Source organism: Rhinichthys klamathensis, unplaced genomic scaffold, assembly GCF_029890125.1.
Source record: "Rhinichthys klamathensis goyatoka isolate OS25496 unplaced genomic scaffold, OSU_Roscu_1.1 h1tg000181l_1, whole genome shotgun sequence".
NCBI lineage: Eukaryota > Metazoa > Chordata > Actinopteri > Cypriniformes > Leuciscidae > Rhinichthys > Rhinichthys klamathensis.
The window spans coordinates 4,969,863-4,988,604 of record NW_026606709.1 but is presented as its reverse complement, the minus strand read 5'-3'; the positions used below and the strand labels follow the sequence as shown (position 1 = coordinate 4,988,604).

The 18,742-nt window shown below is 38.1% G+C and overlaps 1 protein-coding gene across 35 annotated transcripts in view; it reads left to right on the top strand.

Moving 5' to 3' along the window:
• Positions 1-18,742, top strand: part of mical3a (microtubule associated monooxygenase, calponin and LIM domain containing 3a) — a 125,320-nt gene that overhangs the window by 47,159 nt on the left and 59,419 nt on the right. For all 35 annotated transcript variants that reach the window (XM_056261350.1, XM_056261349.1, XM_056261351.1 and 32 more), the window contains exons 2-6: positions 13,888-14,265; positions 14,404-14,611; positions 17,080-17,196; positions 17,374-17,475; positions 17,751-17,906. In XM_056261350.1, the coding sequence (XP_056117325.1) occupies positions 13,990-14,265; positions 14,404-14,611; positions 17,080-17,196; positions 17,374-17,475; positions 17,751-17,906 (859 nt within the window). In that variant the 5' untranslated portion in view covers positions 13,888-13,989. The remainder of the gene's footprint in view (positions 1-13,887; positions 14,266-14,403; positions 14,612-17,079; positions 17,197-17,373; positions 17,476-17,750; positions 17,907-18,742) is intronic.

Sequence of the window (18,742 nt, the reverse complement as noted above, 5' to 3'; positions counted from 1 at the left end):
TGTGTTGTGCAAGGCAAGCATCAAGCGCTGCGGCGATAATACACACTCGCGTTTAGGAGTCGGGACATGACGGAATATTCACTTGCACAATCGGGCCAGCAGTGCATCGTGACTGAAGTTTACCATTTGCACGTCTTTTTAAGTCTTACCAGTTTAAACATTCAAGCGATTTTAAACTAATCAGTGCTCGCACGCTCTCTGAGATGATTTTCTATGCGCACATTCATAAAGAATCCGCCTCAAAAACAGCTGGCCAGTAACAAAAGTTATTTTTCGCGGATTATATTGCTTTAACACGCAAAATTGTGTCAATTTCGGTCTTCGTGAGTATACTCTAAACATAGTCGGTTTTGTCTTTTAATAAGCATAAAACGCATGCCAGTATAATGAACACAGGATCCGTGCACTAGCTCATTAATTTAGTTGTCAAAACAACAAAATATAGCTTTAAGTTAAAGGAATCAGGATTAATAGCCTATATATTTAATTTATTCAGGACTAAAATACTACCCAGTGTTATTTTCCATTTGATTACTTTATTCAGTTTCTGTAGGCCTATATGTAGTTAGACCCATTGAAAAGCTTTTCTCTTTATTTGTCTTTATTTGTATCTTTATTCTATTGTATTTATTTGTGCTACTTTTTTCAATTTAATTAAACAGTTTAAATCAAGCTTCCTTGTGTTGTGTAAACTCTTAACAACAATATTGCCCCATTGTAAAAATGCAATGAGCGCAAACATTTAGGCAAGATAAATGTAATTTTTGTTTGGAAAAAATACCCCCCGCCCTTCTCCCCCTCAAAAAAAAAATCCCCCCCATGAGAATAATCTAAGGGGGGATTTCCCCCCCATTTTCCAAAACGAAATTCAGGCCCTGAATTAAATTAAATATTTAATAATCAAATATAACGACTAATACAACGTGTCACCAACGCCGCCTCAGATGCGCTTGTCAGAATGTGTGACTTGTGGACGCGTGCTCTTCCTGGAACAACGCACTTAAAACGGCAACTAAACCCAATGAATTCACACCGATTTAATAAAATAGTGTTCTCATGTTATGTAATATGACAGTCCCAAATTAATCCTCGTTATTAGTCGTGCATTCTGCTTGAGCGGCGCGCGCTGAATGAATAACTTAACCGTTGAGCACTTTGCTAGCACGTTATTTAACTCAAAGAAACGCATCCTATGAGATTAATCAGATATATACAAAATAAACATAATATTACAAATAATATCTGCACAAAATGACGTGAATGCACAAGTGAACTTGAACTAAGTTACGTGCCATTCAGAATGACTCATGTTGTGGACGCGCTCTTCCTGGAACAACGCGACACGGCAACTAAACCCAAATAATTCACAATGTTTTATTACAATATTGTTCTCTTTATAATGTTATAAAATATGACAGTCCCAATAGTCGTTATTAGTCGTGCATTGCCATTTGAGCTGCGCGCGCTAAAGATCACGCTGCGTCAATTCTTAACCAAATGCATCCAATATGAGATAAATCAGATATAGATAGGCACACACAAAATAAACTATTACAACTTACATTTGCACAAAACAAAAGGCAGCGAATGCACACGCAAACTTATAGTCATGATGAAGGTGTAAAATAGTCCCAAACATAACTCCGGCGCGCTCGCTTACATGTTTCGCGGTTGAGCAGCACGCACGCGCATGAACCTGCTTAATCGATGATCGATAAGGTTTATCGATTAAACGTGTTATCGACAATTAATCGATCATCGATTAATCGTTGACATCCCTAGTTTGAAACCACTTGAGATTGAGTAAATATAATGACATAATTTTCAATTGTGGGTGAACTATTCCTTTAAGGAGACTACCTTCCTCCCTTGTATATGTTCACTGATTTATCTGTCAATCTCATAGGGTTGCAGCTGTATGCGTGCTGTCATTTATTAACGCATAAAGCCAAGGCTGTGGCAGGTCTGGGTCAGTGACGGTCCTGCCTCTTTGCTGTCTGGAGACTTGTTTACCCAGCGAGTAAGGGTTAACCCCACCCACAGCGCATGGGATTAGATCAGCATGCCGTATTCACGGGATTACAGCCCTGTTGTCTGTTTCTGAGACCAGGAAACGCAGTAACACGCAGCACAGTCACGTAGTAACTACCGCTTCTGTTTACTCTGCTCATGTCAGAGATGATATGTAAGATGACACGTGCTCGTTTCCTCAGCCATTTTCAGTCTGTAAAAGGTGTGTCTAGTGTAATTTACAATTCTAATGAAACCTAACAGACAGAGTAAACATGTTTTATTGTTGCCGTTGAATGACATAGTTGTGGAAGCTTGTTTCTGCCACGGAATAGAAAAGTAAAAAAGGTAATTGCAACTTTTAACTCAATTCTGACTTCTTTTTTTTTCCTCACAATTGCGAGTTTATATCTCTCAATTCAGGGTTTTTATTGGACTTCTGTTTGCAGGGTTTTTTCCAACACGGAATAGTAAAATTGTGACTTTTTATACCACAATTCTGACTTTTTCTCTCAATTGCAACAAGTTTATATATACACATGCGAATGCATAATGCAAATTACTTCCATTTTGGTGTCTGGATTTCATGAATGAGATTCTTTAGTTATGAACAACACTGAATCATAAATTTCAAAGTTTTACCAGGGTATGTCTTTGTATGAGCATGACCAAACCTTCCATTGCTGTGATGGCTTCTTTCTCATAACATCTGATTTTTGGATATCATGCTTCTTTCCAAAAATGTACTAAAATAAGTATTGCATCAGGAATTTTGAGTCTAAAAGCCTGATAACATGGATTTGAGAGGTGGGGGATATAATACTCACTGTTTCCTTTGCCTTGAAATGCATTGCATAATTTGTTTGTGGTTGTTGGTCACGACTCACAACCATCCAAACAATCTGGAATTCTAGCAATCTGCACAAGTTTAGCAATCTTTGTTGCTTGATTACTGTGGCAATCAGTGTGGCAAAAGATTATTAAATTTGTATTTTTTTTTAAGTTGTTTCTGTAAAATGTATTTATATTTGTGCAGTGTTGTTTGATGTAGGCCTACTCTGTATGGATCAGCTACATTTCCAGCTGTTGGGAGTTAATTAGAATAAGATGCTTTGTAAGCTAAAACTTAATGAAAATATTTTGTTGGACATGATTCAAGCAAAGTTTTGTGGAATGAATCTTGGTGTTTTGATTATTGGTTTAATTCTGTTTGCCAATGTCTGTTATCAACCACACACTTCTATGGATAACTATGCAAATATGAACATGTCCAGATAAATCCAGGAAGCCAAATATTTAAATGAATGGTAAGGCCACATAAGGTCATAAGTGACATTTGTTTATCTGTTGCTTCTTAAAAAAAGATATTAAAATGGAAGTAGATTTGGAATTACTGTTACATGATAAAGAGTCACGTATGTTTATTAATCATCAACTTTCTCAATATCAATAATATGTCTCGATTGCATAATGGAATTTTTTTAGAGCAATAAAAATACAGTCCTTATCAACAAATATCACATAAGAATCTAATTTATTTTAATGAAAAAAAGGTGAAAACAAGTTTGTCTGGACAAGATGCTGTAATTCAATGTATAGACATGAGATAATTCAGATGACTGAATTAGATGACAAATAAATGGGTCAAAATGTGCATATATTTATTTTTAAAAAACTACGTCAATAAGCTTTTTCAATTAGTTTTCAGAAATAAACTTTTCTTTATTAGCATACATAATATAGCATTTGTTTTCTTGGCACAGCATTTCTGTGGTGGCATATTTTCATAATGAAGTATGTGTCTCTATTTGTGATACAGTCTGTGTTTTGGAGCTTGCGTTTAGACAGTTTGTAGGCCGTGTCTGTTAATCTTGGTGTGGAAAATGGTAAGCTATGGAAAGCTGGTTGATGACAGAACTTAACTATGTGTTCACTATGATCTGTGGTGAGCATGTAGACTGTGATTATTTAAAGGAATAGTTTACCCAAACACGGGAATTCTGTCATGTCGTTCCAATCCCTGCTTTTTTTTTCTCTCTGTCAAACATAAAAGCAGAATATCTTTCTTTTCCATTCAATGACAGTTCATAATGACCACGACTGTCAAGTACACCATACATTTTTCCTTCAAAATGTAACTGGTTTTTATTTTCTTTCTTGATGGATTCACTTCTCAAGCTCTGTATTGTTGATTTCTCATGCGTTTAATATCATTGTGTTCATGAACACCTTGCAAAATGTTTCATGTAATTGTTCTCTAGCTATTAAATTTGAGTTTGTCTGTGTTTTAGTTACATTAGCCTATATATTTCATGTTTACTTGGCATGAAAAACACAGTCTTGTAGTTGAAACCGCCTCAACGGTTAAAGGGTTAGTTCACCGAAAAATAAAAATTCTGTCATTTCCTCGACCTCATGTCATTCCAAATTCCATTCCATTCCATCTTCAGAACACAAATGAAGATCTTTTTGATGAAATCTGAGAGTTTTCTGTCCATCTATTGACAGTCTACGCAACTACCACTTTGACGCTTCAAAAAGTTCATAAAGAGATCGTACAATTAATCCATATTAATGGAGCGGTTTAGTCCAAATTTTTTGAAGAGACACAATCGCTTTATATGATGAACAGATTTAATTTAGGCTTTTATTCACATATAAACATTCTTCAAGGCACACATCAGTAATGGTAAGCGGGAGTTCAATTGATGCGCGAGAACCAATGAGTTAATTCTCGTGTGTTACGCAGCACATTTCAGCTTCTGCAATATAACCAATTTCTTCTCGCTTCTGTTTGTTCGCTGATCAATGTTTTTATGGGAATAAAATCCTAAATTCAATCTGTTCATCATATAAAGCGATTTGGAACGACATGAGGACAGAAAAGAAATGACAGAATTGTCATTTTTGGGTGAACTAACCCATTAAGGATTCTGAGCACAGAGTTAATCAAACTATTATACATCACCGAGGTGTGGTGGAAAGTGTTCAGACAGTAATTATGGGTAATATTAGCGCATGCATTTTTGTAAGTCGATTTGAAAGGATAAGCCTACTTTTTCATATCAGGAGACTCACTACAGTTGCCATTCTTTCGAAAGAAACAAAGAACCCAGCTAATTTCAGGTGGATACTGGCCTAGTTTGCCTCGCCCACATCAGTTTGCTTTGTTTACCTGCCCACATGCGGCTCTGTTGGCTTAGCTCCCCTCCTCCATTACAGCATGTGTATAATGATGTCATACTCCTTTGGTGATGTTACCATAGCGACAGCACTCGGTCTCACCTGATTGTCTGGAGGGAAAGACACAGTAGGAGGAGGAGACATCACAGCTGTTTGATAGACGGCACAGTGGTGGAGCCTAATGTTTTATGCCACGGTAAAGGAAGCCCCTTCGCTCCCATGGGAGTTTTTAGACGAGGAAAATCACAGCCAAACAAAGAGACTTGAAGATAAATGTGCAGAGACTTTCTGTAAGAGAAATGAATGAGAAATCTATTGTGAGTTGTCCTCCAGCACAAGGAGTTTGTGATTTTATTTCTCTGTGTTTATTAAAATCTAGAGATTTGAGTTATGCATTGTATGTCCCGCAGGCTAGTGGTCTTAAAATATATTTGATCTTGACGGTCTGTCATGTGAAAGTGATTTTAGCTTTCATGTTTTTAAATGTTACACGTGATCTCATGATTTCCCTGGAACCAGCAGCAGTGCAATTAAACATCGTGATTGTAAGGCGAGATATAGTGAACTTAGTTGATATCATTCTACTGAATCTAGATAGAGAATGTATGTTTATCTAAATTGTGTCTGTGGTAAAACATCTACTGCCTCATCATGACTAGTTTGTTCAGATATCAGCAGCTCTAATCGCCAGACATCTGGCCATATTAAGATTATCAGAATTGGCCAATAACTGTACCTGGTTTGCTGATTAGAAGAAAAAAAAGTTTGACTTGAGGAACCGTACGGTGCATATTGTTACTGTCCAGGCTTTTTTTACTGAAAATTAAACAAGAACATTTTATTCTTTGTGTGTTTAAGCAGACCAGACAGGTAAGGATGTAATGTAAGGATTTTCAACAAAATATGCCTATGTCTATAGGGTGTTTGTTTATATTTATATATATATATATATATATATGCACACACACGTTTTATAATTTTCATGTTTTTGATGACCATGGACATTTTTTTATTTTTAAATCATTTTTAAATCTGATTTCCATATGAAAGTCATGGATAGTAATAGTCTTAAATGATGGAAAATAAATATTATATTGTTTTCTTATGCTGAGCTAAGAAATTGCTTTTTTTGTGTGATTTGCTAGAAATTGCTGTCTGAGGTTAATACAGTCCTATGAAGTCTAAAAAAAGCTACAACTCTGACATGTCTCCCATCCACATGTCTATACAGGAAGCATACTGGAAATATATGGGGTTCCGACAGGAAGAGAAGCCTGGAAAGAGCTTTTTGTACAGTCCATTCAGACATGTAATATGGTCTATTTTTAGCCCAGAGTCACAATCTCTCTCCATAAAGTAAAAAAATGCATGATGCAAGCGTATATGCGTGTTTGTTTTAGAAGGCATGCTGTGAATCAAAACATTTCTTTGGATTCCCTCTACTGTACAGTTACAGGCGAGTGAAGGTGGGTTGTATATTTATCTGATTGGTTATTCATTCAGTCTTCTTGTTGTTGTGTTGAATAGATTTGAACAGATTGCGGTTTGTTTCCGTATGCCTTGTGTCTCTGTCTGTAATACTGTTTATCAGCATGTCCGTAGTGATTGTCTTCTGTTTCTCTCATGTCATACAAAGTTCAGTGTGTATTCATAGCAGCTAGGCTATATCATTAACACCACATTGCTGTGTGACACAGGCCAGAAAGCTGTGTCTGAAATGTAATATACCTATAGTGACAGGTCACACCATGGCAGAAATGTGGGCGTTTCCTGTGTAAAGAGATAGGCTACTGGATAAAGACCTGTGTTCAATTATAGCAGGCCCTGTTTTGGAAGTGTTCAGGCATGCTTGGAGTTAAAATGATGTTATGCTGTAGCTTTAACGTGGCTATAGGGCCTTGCAGAGTTATCTAACCTGGCTCTTCACATCCTCCCATGAGTCAGTGTGACGAACAACAGATTTTACATTTGCAGTTTTTGACTGATTTTTTTTAGTGTTGGTTTGTTGCAGTGGTCAAAGTCTCTCTTTTTAGAAGTCTCTACAAGTTTTTATACATTTATTTTTTTAGGAATTGATCCATGTTCTGGGGTTTGTCACCAAGTTGTAAAACATAAAGATTTTAGGGGAAACATTACAGTGTTTTCACGGTCATGCAAAACTTTGAAATGGTAAATGAACAATTTTAAATGACCTGGAAATGTCATGGAAATCATAAGTTCATGCAAATAAATGCAAATTCTATTTAATTTTTGCAGTTATGGTATTAAAACAAAATATGAAATATTTCATTAGTTTTGTGTTTATTTTATTTAAATTATTTAAATCTATTAGTATTAAAGGGGTCATTTAATGGTACATGCACTTTTTCAAGTTGATTGTACTGAAATTTGTGTTGGCAGTGCCTGTACACAACCATCATATAATGATAAAAATCCATTCAGTGTTTTTGTTTTAATCTCCTTATGTTTTTCCCTGCCTCAAATCGAGCCGTTCGACCGTGTGACGTCACACGGTCGGACGTCCCTCCCACGATTGTTGATTGACAGCAGCGTTTCAACACATCCCCGCCCTGAGCGAGCTGTCATCAGTCCGTCATTGTTGATACACTGGAGCAGAATGGCGTCTAAGCGATTGTGGTGTTCTGTTCTTGGGTGTAATAATGAACAGTCATTTCCCACCAGACTTCTTTATAAACAAGGGTCAGTATGAGCTGGTTTTGCTAAGAAGCTGCTCCTGAAAAAAGAATCGGTACCAACTATTTTTATGTTCCCTCTGCACCAACAGAAGAAGTAAGTGTAAAGTAGGGGTGTGCAAAAAAATCGATTCACATTTGAATCGCGATTCAATCTTTACCGATTCAGAATCGATTCATAGAATTCCAAAAATCGATTCATTTTTTTTTTTATGGCGTGCACGGGCGGAGTGACAATCGGGTGAGTCGGGACTTTTACCGGTGGTCCGGTAGTGTTTCGAGGCTGCGAGGGCCGGTCTGATAAATAGTTACGTTGCAAGTTCTTGCCGCCCGCTGGTCAAACTGTGCAGCCTCTCTGCTCAACCCGTGAATAAATGCATCGATCCGCAGATCTTATGTTTGAGTTCTGTAGATCTTTTTGCCAAGCGTGTCAGAGGTTACGGGTTCTAAACCGCACTCGTATAGTTTTTTCTCTCTCTCATCAAAACCGAATATGTTCATCACGTTTGTGTGCATTTTATTTTGAGATTTCACCGGAACCACAACGGCGATATGAAGCGCGCGTCCGAGTGAAGACTGCGCGAGCCACAGAGAACACTGTATCCATGACACATTAGCAGCGGCAACGAGCGCGCAGCTTGATTTCAAAAACAACAGATCTCTTATTTTAATAGCGAACTAAATGAATGCTCTGCTAGTTAACTGGAGATACCCGCAAATTACGCCTATGAACGACTTCACTGGATCTAAACAAATCAATCTAACCATAGATGTTACCAGTAGCAGTGGCTTTTAAAAATCTATTTAAAATAATTTCGCAAGGGTTCTATGACATTAGTAGCTTAGCTATATATTTTTAGGAAGTTCAATGTGCCCAGTCGAGTTCACATTTCAACTGTCAACCTGGCTGAAGTAGTCCTTAAACCACATTTAGCATAATTGTTTGTTTGATCTGATTACAGCACTTTACAGTACTGTACTGAAAACAAATTCCACCAGCCTGGCTGTGTGGTCATTAAATAAATAATAATAATAATAATAATAAAGCTAAATGTAAAAGCTTTTTATTTAAGTTTTATTTTTAAACTTGAATTAAATGTATTTAAAAGCTGGCCAAAGCTTGGCACTTTGCACTTTTTAGTTGCAAAAGTTTTTAATTTTGTATGATGACATATAAAGTAATATCAAACTACATTTAATTTGTTGTGGGTTTTTTTCTTTTAAATTGTGTCTACTGCAATCAATCACATAGGAAAAAGTAAACTACATTTATATAGCCTACTGCGAATCGTTTTTTGAATCGAGAATCGTTTTTGAATCAAAAATCGATTTTGAATCGAATCTTGAGACAAAAAATCGGAATCGAATCGAATCGTGACATTTTCTGAATCGTGCACCCCTAGTGTAAAGTTTCATTAACCTTTATATTAATCTTTGCAAATCGCGAAAAAAGTTTTTCATGACCATTAGTTGTAACGTCAATCTGTCAATGAACTAACGTATACATCAGTAAACACATAGCGTTCGTATCTCACTGCTCTACCCTGCCAGTGCATACAAAAATAGATCAAAGTGACATTACTTTAACCAACCATTCAGAAACGTCCTGTTCGAGCCTTAATTGTCGAACTTCTTCGGGCCGTCATCTTGTTCCGGGTCCGACTCCGGTTCAAACTGATACGATTGCACAGATGTGTCCTCAGAGACTCCCGCTGCCATTCTCCAAAATATACCCTCAACTGTTGTCAAGGCAACACTCCACGTGCGTTGTGTCTAAAAGCCAGCAGAACAGAGGGGCGGAGTCAGCGAAGCTCATTATCATTTAAAGGCAAATGCACTGAAACGGCGCATGGTGAAAACAGAGCTGGTTTTGACCAGGTAAAATTAGTGTTTTCTTAAAATACTAATGAGAATTTTTAATAAAAGTATATTACAAAGTTTTCATTTAGACCCTAAACATGCATATTAAAGGTGCAGTGTGTGACTTTTAGCGACATCTAGCGGTTCGGTTGCGAGTTTAGTTTACACTAAGGGCTCAGCCCACCGCTCACCCCTCCCTTTCGAAGAAGCTACGGTGGCTAAAACGGGACAAACATCGTAGTCTGAGACAGTAGAGAATAGCCAGCGTAAACCAAGTTTCTGTACCACAGTCCATTATAAACCACATCATGGATAAAGTTTCAGGTGAGGATCAAGGGTCTTAATACATAATATAATAATAGTAATCAGCTGATTGTCTCACGAACGTAACCAGCACATTCTCCCCACATAGCAAACCCATAATACAGCGAGGGAGAAGAACCACATGAAACTATGCAACTATATATTTTTTCTAACAGGGTAGTAAAAGTTTAGCTGGCTAATATGAGCTGGTTAAAGCGTAAAGCCTTGTTTAAACTCGACGCGTCCACATGAGCCCAAAGGTGCGTGCGGCAAAAATGACGTGATTGTAACAGCGCGCGCGCCTCCGCATCCCCTAGACACCACTTACACACAAAGACACAATAGGCTTTTTTTTCTCTGATTTTGGAAACTCGATCGACTTAAAATGCTTTCAAGATTGACGGGTTGGTGATTCCTGTAACTGTTTTACGGTCAATGACAAGAGTAGCCTACTAATCAGCTGTCTCACGAACTTAACCAGCTCATTTATCCCCACATAGCAAAGCCAACACAGCGAGGGATAATAATTAAGTTACATGAAACAATCCAACTACATATTTACACCACTGACAAGGGAAAAGTCACTACTCACGGTGTTTATGACTAACTTCTTCTAGCTTCCTGCGGCTTCTCTTTCAAGGTAGTGACGAAACGCGCTCTGTAGCGCTGTTTGTTCGTTGTCGGCTACGGTAGAAACATGACGTCACAATATGGCGACCTTCATAGAAGGGGATTCTCGCGCCTATGTAGATATAAATGCCTCATTCTACGGTAATAAAAACATTACAGTTTATTAAGTAAGTTCTTTATACACCACTGAACACATAGTTATGGATGTCATATTGCATTTATGTTAATAGATACTCAAAAATGTTACACATTGCACCTTTAACTTGTACAAAAATGGCATTATATGACCCCTTTAACAATGCTTTCACATTAGGCTAGTGCCAAAAAAATATGCTGCCTCTATTAAATGATCTCCATAGAATTAGACCCATGTTTCACAATACTTGTATGGTTGTAGTTACACGCACATGGTCATGCTTCCTTCTCGGCTTATGGGTAGTCCTGCTAGGAATCCACAGAATTCCATAAAATCTCAGCGGACTACTTCATGATTTTAACTACTGTTGTTTTCAAATTTCTACACATCCTTGCCACTTGTATTTTTTAAATAATGGTTTCAGCTTCATTTAAATCCATTTTCTGCAGGTTTTCACTCCACCATCAACACAGAAAATGTGAATAAAGTATGCAGGTTCTATGGGTCTTATGTCTGAGTGACCATGTGGTGTTTGTACACGTGTTGGCTATATGTGAAACCAGCTTCTTTCCCATGCTCTTCAGGAGTCAGTCTCCTCAGTTCTACTTGAGGGCTTTAAACAGGTTAGTCAGTGTTACCCAAGCTTTGCCACTGAGGGTTTCTGATATCATATACGTGCCGAGGTTCTCGGCTTTCAGGGGCCGACAGAAGTAAAGCCGCATGAGGACAACCAACAAAAAAAAAATCTATATTTTGTCTTATGAGGTTCAATTTCTGCACACCTTCAAAAGAAAACATTTATTCTTTCATTCAGCAATCTTTGTTAAATGAGCTGTACTTTGAACGTCAATGTATTTCAGCATCGTATTTGTTTACATGACTGCTGCCGTGCAAAAAAGTGTATCCATTTGAAGCATTAGTGTCGTGTCAGAGGGTTATGGAGAGCGGAAACGGGTAACCAGATCCATCTGCCTCAGTAGTGCATTCACACGACTTTCCAATTTTCAAAGTCAATGCAACAGCCTGACATGTGTAGTGAAAGGACGAAACACTGCATGACTGTGAAATCCATTTGTTTAATATGTATATAATATACAAAATTTTATTATAAAACCCTAACAAAGCATAGGCTAGGCTACATTTTGTCGTTAGTAAATGACTATTAAATATATTAAGCTAACACTGCGCAGGTACGGTTTTATTTTTAATTGCTATTTTTTGTATTACATTCAATTTTCAGCTAAAGTTTCACGATTATGAAAACATGAGGACAATGTCATTACATCACGTCTCATGGCTTTGTGACACGGAGTCTTTCAGTGGTGTTGGTGGTGACCGCTGGCACAGCAGTTTCAGAGCAGTGAGGTCAGGAGTGTGTTTTCACAGCAGACTAGAGCTGGAACCGAGTGAAAGGGCCCTCGCACTAACCCTTCACCTACCTTCCCTTTCATCGTCTTTCTGTGAGGTGGAGATTTCCTTCATCCAGACCACACCTTAGCAGTCTGTGTGAGTCTGAGTTTGTTTAAATGGGACTGTGTGCATGTACATGTCCTTGGCCATGAGAAACTGCTAATTTGTGATATTTTAGATGTTCTATTTCAGTTAATGACAGCTAGCTGTGTGGTCACTTTCAGTTGCCCAATTGAAATACAGTCTGAATGTGATTCTTTAAATGGGTCTGGATTATGTATCTCAGTCTTTTTTGATTGCTCAGCATTCTTTTCTCTTAATGTCTTTAGAGCATCTTGGAAAGTTTTACTTTAACATTGTGCCCCCCCCCCCCCCCCCCCCCCTCATTCTTCTTTCAGAAAACGTTCCTGAACACTAGCACATTGCCGAAATCTCTGGTTGTCAGCATTTCTAGGCCTGGTTTTCTTTGTTGGCAAATGGCAATGATATCTGGTCTTTGTCTGTCTGAATAGAAGAGTGTGGCATTCTGTGTGAGACTCTCACCGTTTAAGTGCAAAATAAACTTTGGTTGGTTGCTTTACATGTTGGTCAGAATCAGGAGGTCTCCTCCCATCTGAAGAATGGCCAGTTCTTGACCAGAATAATCTTTAAAGAGGAACATACTGATAAAAGTTTGGCTATGCAAGACTATTTGACACCTGAGTAGGACATGGTGTCAGCAATAGTTTTTGATAATCATGCAGCAATGCGGTGTATGTTTATTTATCATATCTGGGGTGTCACAGTAGAATGCACAGACTTCTAAAAGGTCAGCATTTCCTGTTTGGGTTTCTGTGCCTTCATCAGACTTCCTGTGGTCACTGACTCTCAGATAAGGGCATGGGGCATTTTCAGCTCTTTAATGCCAAGTGTTTATTAGAGCTGCTTGGTCCTTTAGGCTATGTTAAATTTTCCAGGCAAGGTTTTTGGCAGCCAACTCTGTTGGTGAAAGGTGTTAACTTTTAAAACCTGTTTCATAGACTTGTTTTACACAGTATGTTTTACATAACTGCATTAGGCCTAGGCCCTATATAATATTCTTGCTCTGTAGAAACATAAAGTGATATCTTAATGACTTGAGCTTACTTTTATATAACTTAATCATGAAGCAGTTCTCCTTTTTTTGCAGAGAGGATAATTATCACTAAATGTTAGTCTAGATAGTTCTTTCCTCTGATATAGCTACTTTATGTAGGCCTATATCATAGTATAGTAATGTCTGTTTCTGTAAATACCAGGAAGCTTCCATATCTTTTCCTTTCTGTTAAATCCATGCTGTGTTGTCTTGCTAGGTTGAAAATTTCAAAATACAGTTGTAGAAATTAGTAGAGGACTGCCTTGTGTTGACAAAAACATCTAATAAGGAGGCCTAGATGCAATCTGCAGATTTATTTCATTTTCTGGACTAATATTTAGGGAAAGTTTTCTGCAATTGTTTTAAAATGGTAAGCTGTTAAACCAAGTGATTCACTCTTATTCATAACTTAAGCCACAATCAAAATGATCCAAAATATTGACAATGAAAAAGATTTTTACTTCTGCAAAGTGCTGTGCGTTTCCATGTGTGCCATAGCAATCTCTACTTAAAATGTTTGACAAATCTTTTCTTCTTTCTTCATTCAGGGTGAAAATGGCCTATGGCGGAAGTTGAATCGAAAACAGACAGACTCTGAGTGAGCTGGACGGGGCTTGTCCCATAATCCCTGCTTATCGGGTCAAGAGACCATGGGAGATGGAGGCGTCAATGCGGTGGGAGAAGGGGTGAATCAGTCCCATGTGCTCTTTGACCGCTTCGTCCAGGCCACCACCTTCAAAGGCACTCTCAAGGCTTTTCAAGAGCTTTGTGACTTCCTGGAACTCAAGCCCAATGAATACCGTGTGTTCTACCACAAACTCAAGTCCAAGCTCAACTACTGGAAAGCCAAAGCCCTCTGGGTCAAATTAGACAAGCGCGCCAGCCACAAAGAATACAAAAAAGGAAGGGCCTGTGCCAACGCCAAGGTATGGAAGTTTCCCTGGGAGAGTGTTTTGGTTACTAGTTCTCAAACTTTCAATGTTCTAATTTTGTTCAAAATAGATTGAGTTTTTATGTGGCTTGATGATTTGGTTTTTTTATTCTTTGTGGATTGTGTTTCTCAGTGTCTGATCATTGGAGCTGGACCATGTGGTTTACGTACAGCCATAGAGCTGGGCTTCCTTGGAGCCAAGGTGGTTTTGTTGGAGAAGAGAGATGCATTCTCCAGAAACAATGTGCTCCATCTTTGGCCTTACACCATTCAGGATCTGAGGGGTCTTGGAGCCAAGAAGTTCTACGGCAAGTTTTGTGCTGGAGCCATCGACCATATCAGTGAGTAGTATATCAAACAATTTTTTCTTTTAGAGAGAAATTAACCTTTACAGTACAGACATCCATTACAGATGATCCCATTACAGCACTAAATGTAGATGTAAATCTCTGAAGGACTTATTTAGAAAGATTAGCCTATGCCTGAAAAGGTTTGGGATTTTTTATCATATGTTAATTTAAAAAATCTTGTATAATATGACTTGCTGTTTTTGTTTGTTTGTTTTTTGTTGTATTTATTATGATATTTGTATTTTTGTACCGGTAATTGAATTTTTGCCATCAAAAAAGCCTTGAATGCTCACATGGCACTAAATAAAACAATCTGAATCTGTAGATGTAATGTGTTACAATGCACTAGGGATGGAACGGTATGAAAATTTCATATCACGATTATAGTGACCAAAATTATCATGATTATCAATATTATCACGGTTTTGTTAAAACGAGATGAAAGTGTTCAAAAAGAACTGATGCTCACACTGAAAACATTTCAACAAGTTTTATATTTGAAAATCAATAAACAACAAATAAATAAGCAGCTCTATGCACTTTTTAAAGCAAGATTCCATTCTGTGCCATTTCCTTCCTTATAATGACCATCGTCAATAGCAACGCAATTAGGGCTGGGCGATATGGAGCAAAAAATATATCTCGATATATTTAGCTATATATCGATTTACGATATATATCTCGATATCTTTACAGGAAAAATAACCCAACAAAAACTACTGCAAAAACAAATATGCCAAATACCACTTTTTTTATTGGAGTGCAAAGAGGTAGGCAGTTCATGTAGTCCAAAGTGCTTCTGCAACATTTAAAAAAAAAAATCCCTGTATACAAAAATAATAATTCAACGACGGCAATGGCCAGGGTTGGCACCTGTCCCGTTTTACCGGGATTGTCATTCTTTTTAATAACCTGTCCCGGGAAATTTATCCACTCTCCCGGGACAGTATGTCCTGGTTTTCGAAAGGCTGCATGAATATGTATGTTCAAACCGTGTAGCGCGCGCACGGCAGAGAGGGAGAGAGCACCGTGTAGCGCGCACACGGCAGAGAGGGACAGAGAGCGAGAGACCTTGCGTGTGTTTGCTAGTGTGCGTGTGTGCCTCAAGAAGTGCATGTAAGACAGCATTTAAGACGATTTTTTTAGTCGAGTTCTGTAGCCTCCGGGCTAGTTGCGGGCGCCGCCATGAGACAACACGCGAGGGGAGGGGGGACAAAAGCAAGGAGGCAGGGGCGAGCACAGCGCAGAGAAGGCAAAGTGGCGAAATCAGAATTAAATTTAAACAATGTATCGATTAATACGATATGTCAAAATCCATATCGTGTTTAAAAAATATCTCGATACATTTTAGATATCGCCCAGCCCTAGCGCACATCCATGTATCACAACGGACGCGCGCTCTTGTTTCATTCAAATACAACTTGCCGTCTTGCGTCTCGGTTTTGATTGTATTGAAAATGAAATCAGAGTTCATTTATTGTTTACAGAGTTTGATAATATTGTTGTGATCATTTTGTCTGGACGATTGTTTTGTACGCTGTACAAAATGGATTTATAAACAGGTAAGATTTAAAACATTATAATGCAAACTTTTCTTCGCGGAAGCTTCACGTCTATTTCAAGTGAGTGAGATAAAATATTTCAACTCAAAACAACATTTTGTGCCCAATTATTTCCCAGACGTAGTTTTGGTATTGAGGTCAAAGTTAACTTGCCTTGGGTTCGCTATACAACACTGGGTGATGGTCACACAAGACGACTCAGCAGATTTGAAGTGTATTGCAGCGACTGTTTTTGTGCATGTTCTGCAGACAGGGTGACCATCCTCGATTAAGTTTCCCTCAGGACTTTTTCAGCCTCTTAAAAGGCTGGAAAATCTCCCGAGCACGGTCACTGCCTTCCGCCATTCCTTCTCGAATAAAAAAAACAACAACATTGCGCGTTGCGTGCCTGTGTCAGACTGTTGCTAGCTGGACAGGATTTACAGTGAGTTATTAAAATCACGATAATCAAACACGGTTTTAATGATAATTAAATTTTAAACGATAATACTAAACGTCAGTACATTATATCGTGGTTTATAGTGAAACCGGTAATCGTCCCATCCCTACGATGCACCTTGGAGACTCAAACCATCTTCGTTGGTGTTCAGGGACTCCTATCAAGTGTGGTGTAAATGCTGATATGTTCTGATGCATCCCAGACATTCAATAGCCGCCTCCTCATTTAACCATTGTGGGATGTGTTGGGGAAAACCTGCCAAAACAAAGGCTTTAAACTTTGCCAGCAAGATATAACAGTTTTGCCCAAGTAGAAAAACAACTTGGATGTGTGTGTTGTTGGATTGACCGCCTTGCGGAAGTGATGCATCTAAATAGAGAAACTCCTCTAGAATGTCTGGTCCACTTGTTGAGTCAGATGATAAACGGGGTCTATGTTTTTGAATTGTCTTACTCCAGGTATTCGCCAATTGCAGCTGATGCTCTTGAAGGTAGCTCTGCTTCTTGGCATCGAGATCCACGTCAACGTGGAGTTCAAAGGCCTCATTGAGCCACCAGAAGACCAAGAGAATGAGAGTAAGATCACTTTCTTGTGTCCTTTCCATGCTGAAATTTAGCTGTTATGTTCATTTGTTTCCTTTTTCCATATAAATACCGGTCGTTCTAAAGAGCCTAGGCATATCCTGAATGGACACTTAGTCTTTTGGAGAAAGGACTTGTCTGTCATCGCTGAACATGCTGTTGGTTTTTCAGGAATTGGGTGGAGAGCCGAGGTCCACCCCCGAACGCATCCAGTCAATGAGCTAGAGTTTGATGTCATAATTGGGGCTGATGGGAGGAGAAACACACTGTCAGGTAAGAATAGCACTTCCTGTAATTTGAAAATTGAGAATGTTCTCTCTAGATCTTTGGTTCTTGTCTTGACATGAAAAAAATAATTAGTGGTGTGTGCTAAGGGACTTGAACAAACCTCGGCGTGTAACTCGCCCCACTCGGTTTATCCTGCGGGTATGAATGATACATTTAAATAATTCTGCTTATTTAGGAGAAATGATCTAATACGTTTAACACTTGTAAAATCTGACATTAATAAAAGTGAATTCTTATAAATGTTTATCCTGTCTGTCCAGGGTTCAGGAGGAAGGAGTTCAGGGGCAAACTGGCTATCGCTATTACAGCAAACTTCATTAACCGCAACACTACTGCAGAGGCAAAGGTGGAAGAGATCAGTGGAGTTGCCTTCATCTTCAACCAGAAGTTCTTTCAGGACCTTAGAGAAGCCACAGGTAAAACAAGCACTCTTATTGAAGATATATCAGGGGCGTTTCCTCCAAGGAGGCAAGGGAGGCAATGCCTCAAAAAATTGGATGAGAAAATAATCCATATTACAAAAATAAAACGACACAAATTTTACAAAATGTGACATCACGCTATGATTGGATTTGATTGGTTATGATTGGATACAATTTGTTTGTGTGATGATCCCGCCTCGCGATTTTTTTTTGTGTGTGCGTTCGCGAATCAGTTTGAATGAACAAAATGATGCCACTAATGGGAAGACTAATTAAAAAGTGAACAACTCAATCACTTAGATTTTGCCGCTTAGTCGCGTCAAAGTCAAACTTGAGATGGTCTGAAAACATAATGACTGTTTTTTTTAGTGTGCAATCAGCTTGGTGAAATTAAAGGTACATCTTCATGTCTTTGACCTGTTTTTACAGAGCTTGATGACTGATGATGATCTGAGAATAAGTTGACTATTAAAAAGAATAGCTGAACATCAGTTAATATAACATGGTATAAATTGGTATAGCCTTTAGTTATTGTTTTAGAGTAAATGTAAAAATGCTTAACACTAACTTGATGAGATTTATACTTGGTTTTAATAAATAGAAAATAAATTATATTGTTAGGATGTGATTTAAAAATACAAAATAGAATTGTTTTGCTTCTTTTTTTTTGTAATGTAAACTTTAAGTAATGTTTATTTAACCAGGAAAAGGTGACAACCTTAAATACAACACATAACACACATTAAAAACTGAGGATTTTGCTTCCTCATTTCAGAACACCACTGCATGAATCTCTTTTGTGGTACTTCTTGAAGTTCCAGCAGTGTAGG